Source organism: Erpetoichthys calabaricus, chromosome 11, assembly GCF_900747795.2.
Source record: "Erpetoichthys calabaricus chromosome 11, fErpCal1.3, whole genome shotgun sequence".
In the NCBI taxonomy this organism is placed as follows: domain Eukaryota; kingdom Metazoa; phylum Chordata; class Cladistia; order Polypteriformes; family Polypteridae; genus Erpetoichthys; species Erpetoichthys calabaricus.
The window spans coordinates 132,175,404-132,194,226 of NC_041404.2; the positions used below are offsets into that span (position 1 = coordinate 132,175,404).

Here is an 18,823-nt window from a genome sequence, read left to right on the forward strand (position 1 = left end):
GCAGAGACTGCTAGACAGTTCTAGGAATCGTCGGTTTGAGGAGCCAGTAAAGCCAATTAGAGCCAAGCATGTACTTACATTTTCCACAAACAGAAATGGCATATCTGTTCATTTTTTTGAATAAATTATTGCAGTCCAATTTTCATTTTTTTTCAATTACATCATCTTTATCTAAAGATACTGTTCAAATGAGGATCATATCATATGTTAAAAAATAAGAATCATTTCATGGGGTGTACTTACTTTTTCACATAATTGTATATATTGATGCATCATTCTCCTGTAAGTGCAATCAGAGCTGACGCTGATATGTTGAATTTGAATTTCAGTGAACCTGTCGCAGCAGATAGCTTAGTCAGTACACCTACCTCACCTGACATCTCAAAAATTGTTTGTGAGTATAATGACAATCATTGATTGCCTGTGTTACCTCAGCATGCCTTGCAATTGGACCCCAATGGTTCTACCTAACACCTGATGCTGGTGGGACAGGCTCTGACTCGCCACAACATTGTAATGGAAGAAGTGTGTTCAGAAGATGGAAAGTAGGAAAAAATAGTAAAATACAATTGCATCTTGGGTGGTATGGTAGCACAGTGGTAGTGCTGCTGCTCTGCAGTAAGGAGATCAGGGTTTATGTCCCAGGTCCTCCCTGCATGGATTTTGCATGTTCTTCCTGTGTCTGTGTGAGTTTCCTCCCACAGCTCAAGGACATGCAGGTTAAGTGGATTGGCAACACTAAATTGGCCCTACTGTGTAGTTGGAATGTGTGTGTGTGTGTGTGTGTGTGTGTGTGTGTGTGTATTTGCCCATGATAGACTGGCCCCCGCCCTGTCCAAGGTTTTTTCTAGCCTTGCACCCTACGCAACCTGGGACAGGCTCCAGCCCCCATGAATTCCAGGCATGGCTTAAGCAAGTTTGTAAATGATCTGACATGACAATTACATCTTAAGTATGACCATGTCACTGCCAAGGGACTACATCCTGACTGATTCAGCAATTTCACCAGTGTCTTCTTGGTGAATCATTCTGAATGCTGGTGACTTCAAACAAGGAGTCAAGTGTCTATTAGGCATGTTTCGTTCATGGACACTACAAGCTGGACCTTGTATTGACCCAAATAGTAGAAATATATTCATGGCTTTAAATACAAACCTGTGGTACAAACAGGTCTGAACTCATCTTGCTGCCACCTACAGGCTGCTATTGACAGCAGCAGCTCCCAGAAGCCAGAAGGGTTGTTTGTTTTATAATACTTATACAGTACAGTGGACCCTTGACTTACGAACTCAATTCGTTCGCAAGGGCTGGTTGTAACTCAAGTTGGTTGTAAGTCAAGACTATTTTCCCCATAAGAAATAATGGAAATACCCATAATACATTCCGAACCTCCCACAGCAACACACACTTAACCTTTTCATAATAAAAAAGGGTTGTATAATGTGCATAATTTACCAAAACACCAATCATTTTTCTAATGTACTAACCAAAAAGTTATAAAAAGTGCCTAGCCTACCAGAAACAACTATTTCATACTGTACTCACCATTTAATTTGACATCTTTGGGTTGCAGGAAGGGAGGAGGAGTAGAATGAAATGGAAGGTGGTTATTGTTTGGAAGGAGCCTCCTTATACAAATCTTTCCTTTGTAAAATTGTCGAGATGGTGGATTTCGACATGCTATACATATTAGTGAGATCGATCACACGAACACCACTCTCATATTTCCGCACAATTTCCTTCTTCGTTTCAATTGTGATTGCTTTCTTTACCATCGTTACCTTCTCTTACTTCCTTAGCAATTATTGACATAAATAATATAAATCACTGCACTGACCGAAATTATGTCCACAAACACATGTATCTGGGCTCCGACTTACGCTTACGAACACTCTCAGCTGTTTGTTTACAATCGCGCAAGCAGATACACGTGACCGCATTCGGGTCGTAACGCAAGATGTTGGTCATAAATCAAAATAAAAATTTTGGTCGTAAATCAAGTTGTTCGCATGTCAGGCCAGTCAGATATCAAGGGTCGACTGTATATATTTATACATAAAATCCAACTGTCTGTATGTCTGTCTGCTTTCCACAAGAGAGCTATGTAACGGATTTAGATCATTTTTTTTCTATAACTTGCTTGAACATTCCAGTTGATTTTGCGACTTCTCTCATTGTACTATGTATCATAGTTCGCTTGTGGTACCGATTTATTTGTGCGAATCCGAAAGACACACAGCTGGCCGAGGGGAGGGAACAGGGCCCTCCTTACTCACTCACCAGCCTCGGGATATACGTTACCTCCGCCTAGCTAGCAAATGAGAGAACTACTTAATGGACTTAGATTGTGTTTTTTCTTTAATTTCCTTGAACATTCCGGTTGATTTTGCGACTTCTCTCATTGCACTATGTATCATATTTCGTTTGCGGTACTGTTTTATTTGCACACACACGAGAGAGACGCAGCAGGCCGAGGGAAGGGGGAGGGGCCCTCCTCACTCACTCGCCAGTCTTAGGGCATTCCCTACTTCCGATTAGCTAGCAAATGAGAGAACTACATAACGAATTTAGAGCTGGCTTTTTTCTATAATTTATTTGAACATTCCAGTTGATTTTACGACTTCTCTCATTGAGCTAAGAATCATAGTTCGCTTGCAGGAGCGATATATTCACGCAAATCCAAGACACAGGCTACTGGCTGAGGGGAGGAGGAAGTGTGACGTCAGGAGCCGTCTCCTCACTGTCGTGTTTCACTACTACACGGGCGGAGCTGTGGGGGACGGCTAGTATATTTACAGTATATGATACAGTATCTGCCAAATAATACAAAGAGTACACAACACGTGTTTCCCCCTTTTTGGGGCTCGTCAGGTGTATGCCCTTTTGCATTCCCTAATGTGGATCGAACCTCAAACGTCAACGCCTGAGGTGATGCCTCTGATGCTCCACAATGGCAGCTGGTTCACATATTTGGCAGGGTGAACATTAATTTAATTTCCCCTTGAGGACAAATAATGTATAATCTAATCTAATCAAATAAATAGTATTTCAAATTGTAAACATTTTATAGAAAGAGCTTCTATACTCACTTTGCTGACATAATACACAACAGTGACAAACAACATTTTATTAGTTAGGTGAAGCCCTATAGGGTGATACTGTAAATTATCTGCCAAAGAGGCACATAAAATATACAGTAAACATGTTAAATATTATGTTTTTGTGGTGAAACTCTGCAAACAATATAGACACTTTATTTGAAACTTCAGTTATGTGCTTTGATGCAAGAATCCTTGCTAGACTGTGACAGACCCTATATAGCAAACAAGCTACAGTAATCACATTTTTCAGAATTTATATCTTGTAGCAAAAGTGGAGTTTATGCATGACTTGGTTCACATGACTACCATTCTCTGAATCATTGCTACCATGATGCTGGCTGCACAAAGTTGTGGTTGATAATGAAATTAATTTTATAAAATGAAAAATACTAGTCCTGCAGACTTTAAAAACCATGGACTGTGGAAAGGGCCTGCACATTGCAACATTAGTGTTGGGTTCTCAAAGTCCCTGCTCAATATACAATATGGGAGAACTTATCTCTGTGTCTACATGGCTTCAATGTGACTAGCAGCCTGTCCCTGTCACCGTCGACATTTCAATATTTTAGTATGTGATTTCTATGACATGCCAGTGAGGGGATGCAATGGAGCTTTTACTTTGTTTAAAGTCAAAAACGCAACACCAGTAAATGGGTTACAGGTCCTTCTAGACTTACAGAAAATACAGCCAAAGGATAATCTGTTTGGGTGAATTGTTCAATGGTTAAAGGATATCATTCTTACTAAGTGCTTTACAGATTACTGAAGGCACTTTTACTTGAAGTACTGTACATCATAACATAAAATGCTTTTTTCCTCCTGTTTTGACATCTGTTATGCAGCAATTGCTACTTAAACATTTCAAAAATCTAACACTCAATGAAACTCAACAAAACTCAGAGGGGCAAGAACTGCTAAATCACAGGAATCAAAGAGGAAACTGTGTGGACATGCATTCTGGAAACGCTTCTTCATGAAGACGCAATACGAGTCTAGAACATGTTATTAACAAAGAATGGCTAAAATCCTGATTTTAATGGCATATAAATCTAATTCTGATAAATATCCTACCATAGCATGTAAATAACAAAATACAGCATATGCCTTTTTCAGTTATATTCTGTTCTCTGGTTTCTTCTCATAAGAAGTCCGTGTTGGTCAATGTCTACCTTGAACCTTTACAATCAGCCAAATAAGATCTTGTGTGCCATTAAAGAGTGAGCTCTCAGGGTTCAGTCAGCTGTCCACTTGGTTCAAAGTGGTTAAATTCAGCTTGCCGCCAGTTCAGCATAACGTGTATATAATCTATTATAAGAATGAACTTTCTTTTACAGGCATAAAAATCTAGCATGGTCATGCAGATTCTTCACAAATAACCACAAACCTCTGATGAAACTCCACTCACATGCTTATTCTCTTCAAAATCTGGTCACCTTATGCTCAAATCAAAAGCCTGACATCCCACAAAATAAGATTGTGTTGGTTACTTGATTTGGTTCACGTTTGAAAACTTGGAGTCGCATACATGTACAGGCATAACTAGAGCCGAAGGGCATGTACTATATAACACAATAATAACATGTAACATTACTGATCCTAGGAGAGAAAGACGGGAGACGAGATGTGATCTTCACGTTAAGATCATGGAAAACACTTAAAAGACCCGCGAGACAAAAGAGAATGGCCACAGGGTGTCTCGCAGGGATCTTAAACATGAGACTTTGTGCCAAGAGATTGACTCAGGACCATCTCACGGGGACGTAGAACATAAGATTCTTGCAAGACATGCCCTACTTACAACCAATATCAAATAAGACAATGGGCAGCTAAATATTCGGTCGTCTAAAGGATTTGAGCACACACAGATCCAGGGTCTCAGCGCATATAAAGCGTATAAGGACAATACGTTATAAATGAAATGTCAATGACTAAGCGAAGAAGAAAGCAGCGCAGAGAAAAGAGATTCGAAAGTGTTGGAGAGAAAAAAGAGCAAAAAAGAAAAAGAATAATCTAGGTGCAAATTCAGAAAATAAGGAAAGTAATAATTAGCCCGGAACAAGTGGAATTGAAAAAAAGCATGTCCAATTGGGCTCAGAATTAAAAGACAGAGAGTAAAAGACAAAGTAGAACTTCAGAAAATCGTTTCCAAATGTTGGCGCTATAGAGATTAGAGATTATGAAAGCAGTGGAATTCAAAAGGCTCAAAAAAAAAATTACACATGTGGAGAAAGTAGGAAAATTAGAAAGTATAAAAAAAAGAAAGTAAAGATCACAGTAGCACAAACAAATGGAAATTATTACTCGAAAAAGGGAAAATAATCACCACGGACCAGGTGTCATTGAAAAAAAAGCAGGACAAAGCGAGGTCAGAAATAAAAGACAAAGAGTAGAAAACAAAGTAAAACATCATAAAGAGGTTAAAAAACAAAGGGGCCAAACATATGCAGAGCAGGTTAGAGATAATGAAAACTGGAATTCAAAAGACTCAAAAAAAAAAAAAAAAAAAACGTAGGTGCGATACACTTGCTGAGCAAGATAACTCACCGGGTATATATATATATATATATATATATATATATATATATAATCCAGCGTTTGTATGTCTGCCCACTTTTCGTGAGAGAACTACTTAACGGATTTAGATCAGGTTTTTTTTCTATAATTTGCTTGAACATTCCGTTTGATTTTGCGACTTCTCTCATCACATTAAGTATCATAGTTTGCTTGTGGTACCGATTAATTTGCTCAAATCCGAGAGAGACGCAGCAGACCAAAGGGAGAGGGGCAGGGCCCTCCTCACTGACGCACTAGCCTTGGGTGGTGTACCTTACCTCCTCTTAGCTATCAAACAAGAGAACTACTTAACGAATTTAGATCGGGTTTTTTTCTAGAATTTGCTTGAACATTCCGGATGATTTTCGCACGAAGAATCATAGTTCGCTTGCAGGAGCAATATATTCACACTTATCTGAGATAGAGGCTGCAGGCCGAGGAGAGGGGGAAGCTGTGACGTCAGGAGTGGGGAGCCTGGCAGGGCCCTCCTCACCATCCTTTTTCACTAATATGCGGGTGGAGCCGTGGGGCACGGCTAGTATAACATAAATAAAGTGCCCTAAAATACACACTGAACTAATAAGTAAGAAAAACAACAAATATTTATATACACAAAGAATTGTCTTCCTTTGTTCCCTCAGTTAATAAACACTATATACAGTCTATACAGAAAATATTCCCTCAAATAACCACTAGACACAATACATACAAACCCAAACACACACAAAGTCCAGAGTGAAAACTGACTGAGAAGATGGTGAAAAATGATGATGCCAACCTAAGTCCTTAACGTAAAACAGATGCACACCAATTGCCTGTAATCATGGAGCCACTCCAAAGTAAATAAAGAAGGACAGTCTCACCTGAGTCCCAGAGGATGTGAATTCTTTTCCAGGTTGAAACTTGTCCAACTGTAGTGAGATGGATTCTGGAAGTCCTTCTGCCCTGGTAGTGGGCATCAAGAACTGTCTTAGCACATGCGATCAAGATGGTGGAAGCTGTAGGATGAAAACAAGAAGTGCCAACTGAGGTTTAAAGCCCTTTATATATAGAAGTAATTTTGAATTTCTTTTTTTGCCAGTAACTGGAAGTTCCACCTCAAACAATCAGTAGGTGTCGGTTATATGTCTTCCCCATTCTGTTTCAATGGGTGGTTGCTTCTACACAATGGCAAATCCTGTAAAAGGACAACATACTGACAGAAACAATTGAACAGACCAATACAAATGACAAACATCAAGGAATGCTGCTACAAAGTTGCCATTTTTGCCCATCAATCTACACTCAATTACCCATAATGACAAAGTGAGAAACATATTTTCAGAAATCTATATAATAAGCATCCAGAAACTTTGCTTAAACCATCATTGATGTGTCTAGAACATGACTGGAGTCCATGTGTGACAGATAGAACTGACTGGACATCATCTGAAAAGACACACACCTGTGTATAGGAGGCCCCACAATTCATAATTCATGTCAGGACAAAAGTCAAGCCACGGAGTCCAAGAAACTCTTTAAAGACATCTGTGATAAAATTCTGGTGAGGCACACATCAGGGCTTGGGGTTAAAAACATTTCAAAAGCTTTGAGTAGTCCTAGGAGCACAGTGGTCTCAGTAATTCTGAAATGGAAGAAGTTTGAAAACACAAGGTCTCTTTCTAGAGCTGGCCATATGACCAAACTAAGTAACCGGATCAGGGAGGTGTCCAAAGACCCAATTCTCTAAAAGAGTTTCAGAAGTGATCTGCAGAGACAGGAGAACCTGCTGGAAGGACCACCATCGCAGAAGCATTCCAGCAATCAGGTACTTATAGTCAAGTGGCCAGACAGAAGCCACTCCTGAGTATAAAGCATATGATAGCCTTTTAAAGGACTGTGACAAAAACAGAAGTCTCTGGATATTATGTCTGGTGAAGACAAGAGACTGCTCAATACCTGCCTAATACCATTTCCACAATAAAGCATGGTGGTAGCAGCATCAGTGGCAGGAACATGGACACTGGTCAGAACTGAGGGAAGGATGAATGCAGCCAGAAACAGAGAGATCCTTAAAGAAACTCTGCTCCAGAGTGCACAGTACCTCAGACTGGTGAGACAGTTCACCTTTCAGAATGACAATGACCTGAAGTGTACATCCAAGACAACAATGAAGTGCCTTCTCTGACTGTCCTTGACTGGCCCGGCTAAAGCCCAGACCTAAACCCCATAGAACATCTGTGGAGAGACCTGAAGATTCAGGTTAAAGACGCTTTCCATCCAGTCTAATGGAGTTTGAGAGGATCTGCCAGGAAGAATTGAATAAACTGTCCAAATCCAGGTGTGCAAAGCTTGAAGAGCCTTAGCCAAGAAGACTCAAAGCTGTAATTGCTGCCAAAGGGGCTTCTATAAAGACCTAAAGTAAGGGTGTGAATACTTAAGTGAATTAAGAGATTTCAGTTTCAATTTTTAATAAATTTACAAACCTTTCTGAAAACATATTTTCACTTTGTCATTATGGGATATTGAGTGTAGATTAATGAGCAAAAATGGAAAATTTAACCATTTGAAATTAAATCAACAGCATAATAAAATTTGCAGGAAGTGAATGTTGTCTACGTCCACCATAAATAAGCAAGTGTGCCATAGTAATATTGCCTTGGAAAGGCAGTTATTATAGAGATGTACAAAATAAAATTAAACCTTCTTGTATGCATTTTGACTCAAAACTGGACAAGTTCTGTCAGTCTCACACATGGGAACTGTGAAGATGCCTATGATATGATATACTGCACTGTTTGTTAGCTCGATCAAATCTATATTATAATAAAAGTATTTCTTTCAGTTTAATTTGTAATTTTGATAAAAAGCATCTTGGAAAGAAACATAAAGTATGTTTTTATATTTGAAACCGTCCACTGGTCTGGTGTTGATGCCCAGCTGTCAAATACTCAACAGTATTACTATGATTAAAAACAGGGCAGCATCTGAAATATGCACTGAATTTACAAAGCACTAATTTTACCAAGCTGTTTGCGCAGCATCTATTTTCAACACACAAATTGCTTTCCTGGCTTTGATTTTTTTTTTTTTATCTCTTTTTATATTGCCACATAGTGAAAGTGAAAAAGCTGCAGGTTGTCTTGGCAAAATGCTTTTTAGTTAATGGTAGATAGCAGGATTACTGTTTGTTGATGTGAAAAATTTGACATTTTTGTACCCATTTCATGGAGCGTGTCTTTAAGAAGTGTTTAAAATGCATTACGCTTTATGTGTGATGATGATGGGATTAATGAAGTAGGCATTGGAATTTAGAACAGGTGGCACTTTTTAATTAATTTGGCAAAAGGTGTGACAGTGCCGAAGCCTTGGTGTCAAATTCGTCAGTTTAGTGTTGTCAACTGCTGAAAAGTCACCATACCACGACGGCTTGTATTCCACCTTAATGTGTTTATAGAATTTAAAGATATTTGAACAGTTTACAAGATGCTTCACTTTTTGTATTATGAAAGAAACAGTAGAACACCCTCTGGCATAACTTCACATCTGGAAAACACCAATAACATCTAAAGTGCTCAAAACCAATGAACAAAAAATGGAATGAAAATTACAGGAAGGACATAAAGTGCCAAATGAAACTGAAAAACACACCCTGTTGCCCCCATGATGCCTAACATGATGCTTCTTACGTGTCTAGTGAGGTGGGTCACCCATTTGAACATATCATGAGCACCATAAAGTATCCCCCATTCTCTACTGTAATTTAGCTTTTTGCCGCTAGTCAGTCGTTGTCCAGGTCACTTTATGTTATTAGAATCAACTTCAACGTAGTAAGAAAAAGCTTTGAAATGCCATGTACAGTATATCACATTAGGGCCTAGTTCCACAATCACTTACAGAGTCAAAGGTGGCCCTCTGGAGATCTAGGGACAGACTAGTCTCATTCTGTCTTTTTATTGAGCTGATGCCTGAATCAGTAACTATTAGAGTACAAGTATGAATAGAGTCTGTTATGTAAAGGACAAAGAAACTAAACATGGCGATGTGTACCACACTACTTGGAGCTTTATGCAACACCGATTAAAATAAGAAAACAGTTTAAATCATGAACCCAAAGCTGTACTCACCATCTCATTTCACTTCTTTATTAAGCAGATGCCCTAATCAGTAATGATCGCAGTGCAAGGACACAGAAACTAAACATGGCGACATGAACCACTCCACTGTGAACTTTTTACAGCACCTATTTAAGATAATAAAACAAACAAAAAATGGGTGTAAATCATAAATCAAAAGCTGTACTCACTGTCGTGTTTGACTTCCACACACCAAACCAAATATAGTGAAATAAATCAGACGTTCAGAGGTTTATTCAACAATACTTAATACAAAAAACCTAATAAAATAAGAACTTCTCAGACTTTAACCACGCAGACAACTGAACGAGAAAGGATTGAATGATGTCTTTCACGAAGCTTCACTGTCTCCACAATGGCTACCCGCCTGACTTGTGGCTGGATTTCCGCACAGAATGAAATGTCACTTCCAGGCTCTCAGCGGTTATAGTCACATAGTTCATATCTGCAGCCAGACCCATGCTGACTAAAAGCCCTTCTACATCGCATCCCATGGGTCCTGCTTAATCTTAAAATCTCCCAGATAACTTGCAACAAATATAACTAGTTTGGTCCCACCTGCTCCTCTAGAGGAGCTTACTGACATCCTGCTAGTTTTTCCATGAAATTGCCCTTGTCTCACTCCCTCAGTTTTACTTTTAGGAGAGCACGTCGTCTAACAGAGTCTACCACCACATTGACAGGCCCTGTCTACCCCTACTGGTGTATAAAGTTGTGCCCTTTCAGCCAGTGTTGCTCTGACTCTGTCAGAAACTTCCTAGGTTGGAGTGTCCAGTGTCACCCGTGAGCCTGTCGAACCCATGCCACTGGTAGTCAGCTATACATCCCTGTACAGTGTTGTCACACTCATTTTTGTTCTTGGCATTCTTCTGCTGAATAATTTATGATGTTTGAAAGTCCTCAATGTTAGTGTGCCTAACAGAGAACGTGCAGCTTTGTTCATAATGGCTCTCAGTTTTGTTTTAATTCTCTCCTTTGCTGTAACCTCTGAGTCCAGAGTGTATCCCATAACTGAGCCTGCCCTCTTATTTAGCTTGTTGATTCGGTGGGCTTCTCTTGAAGTGATGTTACCAGCCCAGCACACCACAGCATAGAGAATCACACTGGCCATCACAGAGTTGTAGAAGATGTGAAGGACATCACCACCTACAAGACAGGAGTGCAGCCTCCTAAGAAAAATGAGCCTGCTCTGCTCTTTCTTTCCTTTGTGTCATGAGACCAGTCCAGCTGGCCATTGATGGGGATCCCCAAGTACTTGCAGGAGTGCCTACCTCCACATAATGATTCAGACAATTGTCTTTGCACCAAGAAACAAACTTCTCTAACTGACTCCTATACTCCGACTCACCCCCCTCATCAATACACCCCATAAGTGCAGAATCATCCGAGTCTGAGAATTCCTACATGTGATATGTCCTGCTGTTATATTTGTTTGTTTTTTTCTTTTATTGAAATTATTAAAAGCATATATCATTCCATACAATCAAGTCAAACTTAGCAAAACTAAATTCATTTCAACCCTCACCCGTGCGAAATGCATGGGCACGCTGGGCAGTTGCTCGGGGGCCACATGAGCAAAGGGGCCCCATGCTAATCTACGTATATTGTGACTTGCTGAGGGGTTGTGTAGGTAGGAACCCCAGTGCACTGCTTTGCCCGGGGGCCTATAATGCTGTTAAGACGGTCCTGCCAACAGCCAGAGTAAAACTTTAGAGAGTAGTAAAGAGAGAAAGAAGTCCTTCTCTCCAATATAAATGCTTATTCTAAAATGTTATTAATTAGATCCTGCAAGGTTTTAAAAAAGTTTTACACAGATCCTCTAAGTGAGTATTTAATTTTTTCCAATTTCAAGTAGTATATAACATCAGTTACCCACTGACTTAACAGAAGGCGAGTTGGATTCTTCTAGTTGAGCAAGATAAGTCTACTTGTTAATAGTGTAGTAAAGGCAATTACAGTTTATTTGTTCTTCTTCACTTCAAGCCCATCTGGAAATCCACCAAACACAGCTGTTAGTGGATTAGGACAGATTGTGACACCAAGGCTGTCTGAAAGGCATTTAAAGATTTTTGTCCAGAATGATGTTAATGTGATGTTATATTTGTAGTCTGAGGTGTACAAATTGAAGAGAAAAGGAGACTGGCCTGCTCCTTGTGGTGCTCCAGTGTTTTTCACACCCGTATCAGAGACAGAGTCCTTGAGCCTCACAAACAGATTATGCAGGACACCATAGGCTCATCCATCTGCATATATCTAATTAATTAATACTTCAAAACAACTTCAAAAATTATCATGAAAGCTCAAGCAGTTATCCAAGTTCATAAGCTTTAATAATGATTGTATTTTAGATTTACCGTATATACTCACATTTAAGTTCTCCCGCAGAGAAGTTGAGGGTTGATTTTACCATATAATTTCTGGCATTGTATAAAGTCGGGCGTATAAGTCGAATGCGGAAAACTCACGCTATTGGTCCAAGAGATTATGATATGCTAACATCCACCTGAGAGAGTAACCACGGAGCACACTGCCTTATTTTTCTATGTATTGTGCCTACATGATCACACAGTAATACCCAAACTATTCCGAAGCGACATTTGCACTGTTTTGTGTTTTTTGTATCTCACACCCTCATACACCTTTATTGTAAGAGAATCCCTTATCTACGATAGAGCATTTGATCAGATGAAAATATGAAGCTGGTTTTAAATTAAAAGCTGTTGAAGTGGCAAAAGAAATTGGTAACTGCGCTGCTGCAACATACAGTAATTCGATGTGTCTGAGAAACTGGTGCGAGATTGGAGGAGGCAAGAAGAAGTAAAAAAAACAAAAAACTTTAAGTGTCACATTTTTGAACAGGCGTACAAGTCGGGGTCTGATTTTATGATCGATTTTTCGGGTTTCAACTCCCGACTTATACGCGAGTATATATGGTATCTATCTTGCTTAACCTGTACATATTCACAGAGATTCTATAGCAGGTACCTGCCCTGGAGTGGACATCAGTCCATTGCAGGGCATAGTCTCACACCTTCCCCCATACTGGGCTACTTTTGTGTCGCCACTCATCCAAACATACACTTTTATGAGCAAAGCCAAAGTCAAAGTGAACTTTATTGTCATCTCAACCATATACAAGTATACAGATAAATGAAACAACAGTGTAACAACATGATGTGCAATAAATAAATTAAAAATAGAATTAAAATTTAAAATTTAAAAATTAAAAGTTAAAACACAAACAAGAGAAGACATTGTGCATTAGAAGAAAATCCTGTCTTTTATCATTTCAATGAAATTATTGAACTTGAGTTAATGTATGCCACTCTTAAAAGCAAAGATCGTTTTATTTATGTGAGAAAATGATACTGAACTGTATTTATTTTGTATGTTTCACAAGAACGTAACTATGTGGTTTTCATTTCAAAGACAATGTTGTTCTGCTCTAGGTTTTAGAAAAACTGCCAATGTCAAGTACTGATGGAAATGCTTGTATTTTTACTATAATATACTTTCTTTCTTTTTTTTTTTTTTTTTTTTTTTTTTTAGAAACACCATCAATGAAAAACTGGCAAAAGGATAATGGCAAAGATGGAAAACTAGAGAATGTTTCAGAAATGTGGGCCACACGGGAAATAAGCACAAACCAAGCTCAAAAGAGGTTGTATTGAAGATATAAAGAAAAAATAAAACCTTACACTCTGTTCTTCCAATCTGCAAATGTGGCAACTTAACATTATCATCCAGTGAATTTAAAGCTCTGCACTGAACCTGACTGGTAATAAACCAATAACTGTTTCACATAAAGGAAACTGAATGTTTACCTCTCCCTTGTAAGCCAGAAGAAGGTGCGCCAGTGACTAGAGGAAGTCCATTTCCCACTGCGGGAGGAATACAGATGGCTTGCCATGGAGGGACAGCAATGAGTGCTCTTTGCTGGTGTGTGGCACTTGTGGCTTTAATGCAGGCAGCTGGAGTCAGAGGGGACTGCTGGCTTATTGAAGGGGAGAAAGGCTTTGTATGGCTGGCCATTTGCAGCCAGAATCAGCCCCCATATGAGGCAATCCCACAGCACATCAACAGCACTATCGTGGATCTTCGCCTAAATGAGAACAAAATCAAAACTATTCAGTACTCCTCTCTTAGTCGGTTTGGAAACCTTACTTACCTGAACTTGACCAAGAATGAGATTTCCTACATTGAGGATGGGGCATTTTCCGCCCAGTTCAACCTGCAGATCCTGCAGCTCGGCTTTAACCGGCTAAGGAACTTGACAGAAGGGATTCTACGGGGCTTGGGTAAGCTGCAGTATCTCTATCTGCAGGCTAATCTGATCGAGACAGTAACCCCCAATGCCTTCTGGGAATGTCCCAACATTGAAAATATAGACTTGTCCATGAACCGGATACAGAGGTTGGACAGCGCGACTTTTTCTGGCCTGAGTAAACTCACCACGTGTGAGCTGTACACTAACCCTTTCTACTGTTCTTGTGACCTCCTGGGCTTCCTAAAGTGGCTGGCAGTTTTTCCGAATCGAACCAATGAGCGGATGCAGTGCGACTCCCCCAGTAACCTTGCTGGTTTTAGCCTCTTGAGCCAGAATCCCAACCAGCCTAACTACAGGAATGCTCTGAGTATTCTTTTTAACGAGTGCTCCGACGACACAGAAAGACCCGTTTACATTCCCCCCAGCTTTCCAAGCAACACATCCCCTCCACCAGACACACCATGTGGGCTGGATGACTGTGGTTCAGGTTCAGAACCTAATATCATGATTACTATTAATACTCCTTATCCAGATGCTGACGTTAAGCCCATTATGCAGCTTGCACATGTGACTCACTCCAGTGTTACCCTTATGGTGCAAATTCCTTACCCCTACAGCAAAATGTACATTCTTGTCCTTTACAACAACAGTTTCTATCAGGACCTCCGAAACCTCCGAAATGAGAAGGAGCTGGTAACACTCAGTGGGTTGAAAGCCCACACCGAGTACACATACTGCGTGGCTTCAATCCGCAACTCCCTACGATATAACCACACGTGTCTAACCATCAATACTCGGAACAACATTGTTGCTGAACCTGAAAGCAATCCTTCCACTGCCACTCATTACATTATGACTATTCTAGGTTGCCTCTTTGGAATGGTCATTGTTTTAGGTGTGGTTTACTACTGCCTTCGCAAGAAAAGACAGCAGGATGAAAAGCACAAAAAGGCAGGGAGCATGAAAAAGACAATCATAGAGCTGAAATATGGAGCTGAGCTAGAAAGTGGCACCATCTCCCAACTCACTCAAAAGCAGATGATGGCTGGAGAAAGCATGCCCCGGATGCCATATCTGCCTTCCGCTGGGGAGCTGGAGCAGTACAAACTCCAAGACATTAGCGATACACCAAAAGGAACCAAGGGGAATTACATTGAGGTGCGAACTGGGGAGCAACCTGACCGCAGAGAATGTGATTTATCCGTCGCCGGAAATAACCAAGGTTCAGTGGCTGAAATCTCAACCATTGCAAAAGAAGTGGACAAGGTCAATCAGATTATCAACAACTGCATCGATGCTTTAAAATCAGAATCTACCTCCTTCCAAGGAGTAAAATCTGGAGCCGTGTCCACAGCGGAGCCCCAGTTAATTCTGATCTCAGAGCAACCACAGAGCAAATCTGGCTTCCTGTCTCCAGTGTACAAAGACAGCTACCATCACCCTCTGCAACGGCACCACAGCATGGAAGCAGCACCCAAGCGGTCCAGTACTTCGTCAAGTGGCTCCGTTCGGAGTCCCAGATCCTTTCGGTCAGAAGGAGCGTACAAGTCAGAAGCAAAGTATATCGAGAAGACATCACCTACAGCAGACACAATTCTGACAGTGACACCAGCAGCAGCCATCCTCAGAGCAGAGGCAGAGAAAATCAGACAGTATAGCGAGCACAGGCACTCCTATCCTGGGTCACACCAGGGTGAACAGCTCGAGGGACCCGGCAGCCGCAAACCATCCATCTTGGAGCCTCTGACTCGTCCCCGTCCAAGAGAGCTAGCCTATTCCCAGCTTTCACCGCAGTATCACAACCTCAGCTATTCTTCCAGCCCCGAGTACTCGTGCAAACCTGCACACAGCATTTGGGAGCGCTTCAAACTGCACCGCAAGCGACACAAAGAAGAGGAGTACATGGCAGCTGGTCATGCACTGCGCAAAAAAGTGCAGTTTGCCAAGGACGAGGACTTGCATGACATTTTAGACTACTGGAAGGGTGTGTCGGCCCAGCACAAATCTTGATTCTTCTCTGACTTTTGTTTTAAAGTTGGACCAAATTAAGAAAGAGAGAAAAAAAAAAAACAAACAAAAACAAAATCAACTAAATTAAAAAAACAAAAAAAATCTACAAGAAGAAACTCTTCTGCAGCTATTTTTATTAAAGAAAAAAATAGTTTCTGGACAAAGTCATTTCAAAGTAGAAATGTGAGAGTTTATGCGCCAAAAAAAAAAAAAATGAACTCGGCAAAACTGTATACATTCATTTTTTTTAAAGATTAAAAACAACAAAAAAAGCATTGGATTATAATAACTTGGGTATCGCATGGCCGTGTCCTGTGACTCTGTGGATTAACTATTGTGTACTTTGAAAGAAAAAAAAAAAAGAAAAAAGAGAACAAATACAAACCCCGTGTCCACTGAACACTCTGTATACAAGACTCTCTAACTGTGCAAATGTTTCTGTCGGAGATCTACACCCACATGCACACTGTTTTCACACACCGCATTGTAAAGTTATTATTTATCAGTGAATTCTACGTACAAAAGATATGTACAGATAAAATTTCTATATTTGCAAGTCTGCTGTAAAAATATATAGATATATATAAATATATATATATATCACCTATTTGTACCAGGTTTTAAATCATGGATTTCAGAGACAAATTGTTCATTTTTGTCTCCAATGAATGTCTCTCTGTCCTGATGGATAAAATTGCACTGTTCAATGAAATGGTACATACTTCTAGAACACATCCTGCCTATTATTTGCTCTCACCCTCTCTTTCACATATCATTTGCAGACGTTACAAATCATCCTTCAAACTGCTAACCGTACAAAGCTCATCCACTCTCTGTCTGTCTCGCTCGCTCGCGCGCTCTCTTTCTAGTTGAATTATGTATTACCGAAGTGCTGTGATAAAAGAGTCCTTACCTGCTCAGCTGATGTCCTGGGCGCCAAATTAAATTTTCATTTATGGGGAAGGGTGTATTTAAATCATTAATATTAATATAACATCTCTTTGCCTTTTCCTGCTCATTTACTTTGTTATAAAACTAATCACTGTGCATATTGCGTGATTTGATTTTGCTATTTTTTTTTTTTAACTCCTGCATATTGTACATTTCACAGGAACTTCAAGAATTGATTTATTTATTACGGCTGCCTAAATGTATAAGGTAATAACAGAAGCACAATGTCATTAATGAATGTCTGTTTTGAATGACTCCTTTTTTTTTTTCTCCCTTGCTTTACGCAACGCAGACGAGTGTCAGCTAAGAGGCCACAATTTGCTCGGATGACAGCAACCAATTTGCCAGACCCTCTCTTTCTACCTCCTGCTCTTCCCAAGATGCAACCCTTTTCCAAAGAAAGTCGAGTGGAAGGTGTGCATCTTCCACTCGAAAGTCCAGAATGAGCTATCAGATTTTGCAGATGATGATTTGATAGCAGCAATATACTCTACTTCAAGTATAACATGCAGCAATTAATAACTTGAATATATTCATACATATATTATCCATTTGTAACAAAACCCCCATTACAGGGTCACAGTGCACGGGGGGTCAATCTCCTCTTCATCGCGGCAGATCCAGCCCAGAACAGTGCACTAATCCACACTTGAATACACATAGTGAGTCCTGTATCGTGTATACTGCAGCCTCTCATTTTTGCTAACTTTCACTGATTTCTCAGAATGGAAAATGGACAGCAACATTCAGAAAAGAAGCAAAAAGAGGATTGTGTGTTGAAAGTACAATATTTCTCAGAAGTATAAATGTTAGGTTTGAATACACAATGGCGGGTCTGAAACTGGAAAGTACCCCTTATGAGAAGGAGTCAAACTGGACTTATCAACTGCCAGATTGTTCAGAAGCCACTAAAATGACTAACATAACGTTAGGTTATATAGCACCTTGATGTGTAAAGTACAAGTCCAAGGAGGATATACTCAAGCTTTTGTTAGAACTCACTTGGAGTACTGTGTGCAGTTTTGGTCTCCAGGCTACAAAAAGGACATAGCAGCACTAGAAAAGGTCCAGAGAAGAGCGACTAGGCTGATTCAGGGATGAATTATGAAGAAAGATTAAAAGAGCTGAGACTTTTCAGTTTAAGAAGAAGAAAATTAAGAGGAGACATGACTGAAGTGTTTAAAATTATGTAGGGAATTAGTCCAGTGGATAGAGACTGTTATTTTAAAATGAGTTCTTCAAGAACACAGGGACACAGTTGGAAACTTGTTAAGGGGAAATTTTGCACAAATATTAGGAAGTCTTTCTTTACACAGAAAACCATAGACACTTGGAATAAATGACCAAGTAGTGTGGTAGACAGTAAGACTTTAGGGACTTTCAAAACTCAATTTGATGTTTTTTTAGAAGAATTAAGTGGATAGGACTGTTGAGCTTTGTTGGGCTGAATGGCCTGTTCTCATATCTATCCATCCATCCATTTTCCAACCCGCTGAATCCGAACACAGGGTCACGGGGGTCTGCTGGAGCCAATCCCAGCCAACACAGGGCACAAGGCAGGAACCAATCCCGGGCAGGGTGCCAAATTTTTCAATTGTTCTAAAGTGTGCAACATACTCACAAAAATCTATGGTGGCCTTCCTGCTCTAATAAACCAGATCTCTAAGTGCCACCTTTCTATTTGATAAGAACCTATAATATAGCATGTCACTGGAAACACAAGCCAGATCATTCATTTTATTCCATTCTGAAACCAGTAAAAAAAACCATTCATTTTAAACATTTCATCCTCATCAGACATCACAGGGTGCTTTACAGGGCAAACA

The 18,823-nt window shown here is 40.0% G+C and overlaps 1 protein-coding gene across 2 annotated transcripts in view; it reads left to right on the forward strand.

Moving 5' to 3' along the window:
* The window catches only part of elfn1a (extracellular leucine-rich repeat and fibronectin type III domain containing 1a), an 848,877-nt gene extending 831,642 nt beyond the window's left edge, over nucleotides 1-17,235 (forward strand). For both annotated transcript variants that reach the window (XM_028813917.2, XM_051933628.1), the window contains exon 6: nucleotides 13,319-17,235. In XM_028813917.2, coding sequence (XP_028669750.1) covers nucleotides 13,668-16,046 — 2,379 coding nt within the window. In that variant the 5' untranslated portion in view covers nucleotides 13,319-13,667 and the 3' untranslated portion in view covers nucleotides 16,047-17,235. The remainder of the gene's footprint in view (nucleotides 1-13,318) is intronic.
* Nucleotides 17,236-18,823: the final 1,588 nt, after the last annotated feature.